Source organism: Lathyrus oleraceus, chromosome 1, assembly GCF_024323335.1.
Source record: "Lathyrus oleraceus cultivar Zhongwan6 chromosome 1, CAAS_Psat_ZW6_1.0, whole genome shotgun sequence".
NCBI classification, from domain to species: domain Eukaryota; kingdom Viridiplantae; phylum Streptophyta; class Magnoliopsida; order Fabales; family Fabaceae; genus Lathyrus; species Lathyrus oleraceus.
The window spans coordinates 135,128,461-135,134,850 of NC_066579.1; the positions used below are offsets into that span (position 1 = coordinate 135,128,461).

A 6,390-nucleotide genomic window follows, 5' to 3' on the forward strand; every position below is an offset into this window, starting at 1 on the left:
AGATCATATATGAATAAGATGATTAATTTTAAAGTGTACCTTGAGAAATTTGATCAATTAGTGAGGAAGCTTGTTGAAGAAGTTACACAAGATACCTAGACAAACTAGGGTTTCCAAGGCAAACCAACTCCAAACTCTTGAAGAAATATTGACCAAAATAACATGTAAAGATCATTGGGACTAATATATGTTTCTTTGAAACATTGTGGACCATTCCTTGGTTATACTCTTAGCCATGAGGGTCTTAAACTCTAGATATGAACTTGATAGATCAATGGGGATCATGCCCTACCTACAAAAGAGTTAGGCAAATGAAAAGACATATTTTTTGGTATTTTGGTTAGTAAAAATGATAGTATACAAGTATGATACAATGTTATGGTGCTTGGTGATCTCTCCCAAAACAAACCCAATGGAAAAGGGGTAAGGAGGATGCCAAGGTATGATCCCAATGCTAATGCATATGGTGAAATTGCATGAGGGATCTTAGGGTAAAAATTGGGGTCTTACATTACCCAAATTGAATTGTTCCCTCTCAAAGTATTCGGTAACCCCGTCACAAAATTAATATAAATGCTATCCCATTTCCATTCTGGAATATCCAACTGTTGCATCAATCCTGCAGGTTTCTGATGTTTAACCTTTGACTTCTGACAAGTCAAACAAGCATAAACAAACTGAGCCACATCTTGCTTCATTCCAAACCACCAAAAGATCTTCTTCAGATCCTGATACATTTTAGTAGCTCCTGGATGAATACTCAAGCTACTTCGACGACTTTCTTCTAAAATAATCTTCTTCAACTCAGCTTTGTCATGAATACAAATTTTGTCTCTGAACCTCAACACAACTTATTCATCATCCACTTTGAAATCACTACCATCAGTCTGATTACTTCCAACCATCAAGTCCACCAACTTCACATCTAACTTCTGAATCTCTTTAATATTATTATGAAAATCATTGTTTATCTTTAGCATACCCAACATCACACTCTATTGTATCAGTTCATAGACCAAACTCATGTCTCTGAACTGTTCAATCATTTCCAACTCTCTAACCATCAAAACAAACATATGCAAAGACTTCCGACTTAAAGCGTCAACCACGTCATTCGCCTTACCAATATGATAATTCAAGCCAAAGTCATAATCCTTTAAGAATTCCAACCATATGCGATGTCTCATATTTAATTCTTTCTGATCAAATAAGTATTTCAAACTCTTATGATCACTAAACACTTCAAATCTGGAACCATATGCCTCCAAATTTTCAATACGAACACCACTGCAGCCAAATCCAAATCATGAGTAGGATAGTTTCTCTCATGAATCCTCAACTGTTGTGAAGCATACGGTTCAGGTAAAATCTAAATCAGAGTTGTAGTCAACCTTTTCTTAGCTCTACAAAATAGTTCTCACAACGAACGTCCCACACAAATAGTTTCCCTTCGCAGGTCAATTGAGTTAACGGAAGTTCCAACTTGGAAAAACCTTCAATAAACCTGAGGTAATAACCAGCCAAGCCCAAAAAGCTTCTAATCCCTGTCACCTACTTTAGATCCTCCCATTGTAGAACTACATCTACCTTGGATGGATCCACAATAATACCACCACCTGAAATAACATGACCAAGAAAGCTAACCTCTTTCAACCAGAATTCACACTTCGACAACTTAGCATAAAGCTTCTTCTTCTTCTTCAACACTTGTAATACAACTCGCAAATGCTCATCATATTCTTCTTCTGATTTAAAATAGATCAAAATGTCATTAATAAATACCACAACAAAACAATCCAAGTAAGTATGAAAGATACGATTCATGTACTCCATGAATACTTCAGGTGCATTAGAAACACCTAATGGCATCACCAAATACTCATAATGTCCATATCGAGTTCTAAACATCGTCTTCTATACATCCTCATCCTTCACTCTGATTTGGTGGTAACTTGACCTCAAATCAATTTTTCTAAACATACGTGCACCCACCAACTGATCCATCAATTCATCTATTCACGTAAGTGGATACTTATTCTTAATCGTCACTTTATTCAACTGTCGATAATCCACACACAACCTCATGCTACCATATTTCTTCTTTACCAACAACACCAAAGATCTCAAAGGCGACACACTTGCTCTAACAAATCTCTTCTCTAGCAAATCTTCTAATTGGTTCTCCAACTCTGCTAACTTCAATGCAGATATCCTATATGGTGCCATAGAAACAGGTCTGGTACTAGGGAAACAATCAATAGAAAACTCCACCTCTCTCTCTGAAGGTACATCTAAAATGTCATCTGGAAATACCTTTGGAAAATCCCGCACTACCTGCAATTCATCAATCACTGTCTGACTCTTAGCAGATTATGCCACGAATAGTGCAAACACCTGAGCTTCCTCTTTCAAAGGCTCCTGCAACTCTCTAGTAGACAGGAAACCAACTTCTTCCTCCTCACCAAGAGCAAGAAACCGTAATGACTTGTTATAACAGTTGATATAAATATTATTAAACTCCAACCAGTTCATCCCCTAGATAATATAAAGATTCTCAAATGGCAAGCGAATAAGATCAATGCTAAAATCTTTATCAAATATTAACGAATGACAATTCAAACAAACTGAAGTATTAGTCAATGAACCCTTAGCAGGAGTTTCGATAACCATTTCTCCACTCATAAAAGACACAACAAGGCCTAGCCTTTTCACATAGTCATCAACAATAAAAGAATAAGTAGCACCAATATTAATAATACAAATCAAAGGTGTATTATTAATATAATATATACCTCTAATCAACTTGTCATCACTAGAAGTCTACGTCCCCGTCAGAGGGAACACCTTTCCTCTAGTTGAAGCTTGCTTAGGCTTTGATCAACGAGTGTTGATATGTCCTGGTTCACCATAGTTGTAGCAAGTCACCACATTCTCTTTGTAATCAGCAACCAGATGTCTTAACCTCCCAAAATTATAACACTTCTTCACATCACTCTTGCATTCACTGACACGATGACTCAACTCACCGCACCTATATCACTTAAGAGGAGTAGGAGCACCTCCCCCACTTGGCCTCTTACCATCAACAACTCTCTGTTTACCTTTATCAGTTAGAGCACTATATGGCTTCCCACGATTCAGATTCTTCTTTCCTCTTCTCTCGCTCAGCCTCTTATAGTAAGTCGACTGAGCCTTACTATCATCCTCATAAATTCTACATCTGTTTACCAACTCTAGAAACCTCTTGATCTGTTGGTATCCAATCGACTTCCCAATTTCTAGATCCAAACCATTCTCGAATTTGATACACTTCGAGAACACAGTAGTCGCCTCACTGTAATGAGGGTAGAACTTAGCAAGTTCCATAAATCTGGCAGCATACTCAGTAACTGACAAGTTACCATGTTTGAGCTCCAAAAACTCAATCTCCTTCTTCCCATGAACATCCTCAGGAAAGTATTTTCTCAGAAATTCCCTGCTAAATACAGACCAAGTCACAACTTCAGCTGAAGCATCTAACACCTGACGAGTGTTGATCCACCAGTCATCAGCTTCCTCATCTAGCATATGCGTATCGAATCACACCTTTTATGCTTCAGAGTAACCCATCACTCTGAATATGCTCTCAATCTCCCTGAGCCAAGTCTTCTCTTCATCAAGATCGTACCTACCCTTGAAAGTAGGCACATTGTTCCTCTAGAACTTCCCCAAATTTTGGAACTCGTCGTTCCCACCAACATTAGGCTGATTCTGCACAACCTGAGCAACAACCTGTAAAGTAGCAACAATAACAACATCGTTTCTTCCAGCCATTTTCTGTTTCACACCACCACCAACAACAATGGTTAAAAAGATAACATCGACGATATTCAACTGTCACACCACACCGAATCAACAACTTGGCCAAATAGACCGACCTGCTCTGAAACCATTATGTAACACCCTAAATTTCCCCCGAGTAAATTTAAAACATTTATCAAAGTAAAACAAAACATCATTCAATTTAGGATGCTAAACTACAACATACAATCAACCTTCTCAATTATAAAGACATGTAACACTTTGCATTTATAAAAATAGTAGTAATAACCACATGTCTGAATGTTAACTTTTATTAAATCGTAGCGGAACAACAATAACAAACAGTTGACTCAACATAACCAATATCAACATAACATGTCATATAAGAAATATTAAAACATAAATAAAGACATAACATTCCAATCCCCTAGTGTTACACATCAAAGCAGATGCTGACACAAAAATAAAACGGAAGACTTCATCTTTCACTCACATCTGGACTCCTACTACGAATTATCTGCACGTTACCCGCGTGGAGGCTACATTCAAATAGAAGGGGTGAGATATCATAATTATATAAAGGAAATCATGATAATAAGTAAGCATCAAATTATTACATGCACATCATCCATCCCATAACATAATTCCACATAATCCACATAATGGTTATTCACACATAATAGCAACATAACAACCATCCAACATAACAACAACATAATCAACCATCCAACATAATAACAAATGCAACAAATGTACAATGCAATGAGACTTAACAACTCGAATCAATGCATGTGGTACCCCCCTGTTAAAAGGAAGTCTGTAAAGAAGTCTCCAAACAAAGTGGCTGCTGTTCATCTTGACAATATCTCTTTTCACGTAGAAGATGGTGCTGCCAAATGGAAGTTTGTGACTCAAAGAAGGGTAGCAGTTGAAAGAGAATTTGGAAAAGAGGCAAGTAAAGTAAAAGAAGTCATGGAGTTAATTAAGGCAGCTGGTCTTATGAAAACTGTGACTGCTCTGCCTCAGTGCTATGAGGGGTTGGTCAAAGAATTCATTGTGAACATCCCTGAGGAGATTTATAAAAGAAGCAGCAGGGAGGTCTGCAAAGTTTTTGTAAGGGGTAAGTGTGTGAAACTTTCACCTACCATCATCAACAAGTTCCTAGGGAGAGGAATTGATGGACTACCATCTCCATTGTCCTTGGAAGAATCATTCATGCTATTGGAACCAAGATAAACTATGATTTTGGAAAATTTATATTTTATCAAACCATCAGACATGCTTCTACAAATGCTATGAAGTTACCTATTTCTTTCCCTTCCCTTATGTGTGGCATTATCCTGAGCCAACAACCAGGCTTACTCAATACAAATGACATGCCAAGCAGAAGAAAAACCCCTCTATCAATTCATTATAAGCTGTTTGAGGGAAGTCATATAAATGATGTTGTTATGACATCTGACAGAAGAGAGCCTGCATCTCAAGGAAGCCTAATTGATCAATTGAAAGATACCTGCAAGGAATTAGAGAAGGGTATGAAGGTGGCCAAGGCAAGAAAAGAAGCTTTGGAAGCTCTTATTTGTAGCCTGGAAAAAGAGGAGGCTGGTAAGGATTCAGATGGAAAAGTACAATCCAGTGGAAGCTCTGGAAGTTCTGAGTGTTCTGAAGATGAAGATGAAGGTGAAGGTGATACTTCTTCTTCTGATTAATGGTTCCTGCCTGAATTGAAGACTAAGAGGTGTGGTGGAAGCTGGGTCGCTGTTTGGAAGGTTGTTGTCTTGATTTTTTTTTATTATGTATTTTGTGGCAGTCCTTATTGATGCCTGTTGTGTAATTTTTAGGGCTCTTAAAGAGTTCCTTGGATTTGTTCATTATCTCAGCTTTCAGCTGTGTATAATGATGGTGTGTACTTCCTGAATATTTTGTTTTAACATGCTTAATGTTATAACATCTGATCTAACATTCTCTGCTAGGCTAATAGACATTTATTTTGTCTAATTGGTCACCTTTGGTCAATTTTGACTAAAAAGGGGGAGAAGTGCTTGATATGGAAGCTGATGTGTGGAAGTTGTATGTGGCTGGACAGAAGGACAGCTATTATTGAAAGAAGTGCACATGTGCTAAAACAGAATGGTGTTCTGTTTACAGATGTTTACAGATGTCAAAGAGGATGTCTGATATGGTGCACAGGTGCTGATGTTGAAGCAGATTTCAGAATGACATTCCGGCTAGTACATGTGCTAGAGTTATAGTAGCTGTTATTTGATGAATGCATAGATTTAGGGGGAGAAGAAGTACCCTGGTGCATTGTGCATTTGTGTGTCTTACTAGTTGCATCCATAACTAGTAATTCTGTTTTGTTGCACAGATTTAGGGGGAGGAGAAGTACCCTTGTGCATGTGTGTATTCCTAGTAGCCATAGCTAGTAATTGTTTTGCTTCTGCTGCTGATTAAACTACTGTTAAGTTGTTTAACTGCTGATAGTTTACCTTGTGAACAAAAAGGACTGATATATGTTTTAGCCAAAATTTGCCAAAGGGGGAGTTTGTTGATTCTAAGTGTTGGCAGCAATTTTGGTAAAACAAACAG

General features: G+C 37.7%; 1 protein-coding gene across 1 annotated transcript; it reads right to left on the reverse strand.

Moving 5' to 3' along the window:
- Positions 1-3,036: 3,036 nt before the first annotated feature.
- LOC127095826 (uncharacterized) lies at positions 3,037-3,567 on the reverse strand. Its single transcript, XM_051034459.1, has one exon. It carries the CDS (start codon positions 3,565-3,567, stop codon positions 3,037-3,039), a length of 531 nt encoding a protein of 176 aa, XP_050890416.1.
- Between the last annotated feature and the right edge of the window lie 2,823 nt (positions 3,568-6,390).

Excerpts from the sequence above, each read along its gene's own strand:
- LOC127095826 (XM_051034459.1), bottom strand. The coding sequence starts at position 3,567 with ATGCTAGATGAGGAAGCTGATGACTGGTGGATCAACACTCGTCAGGTG.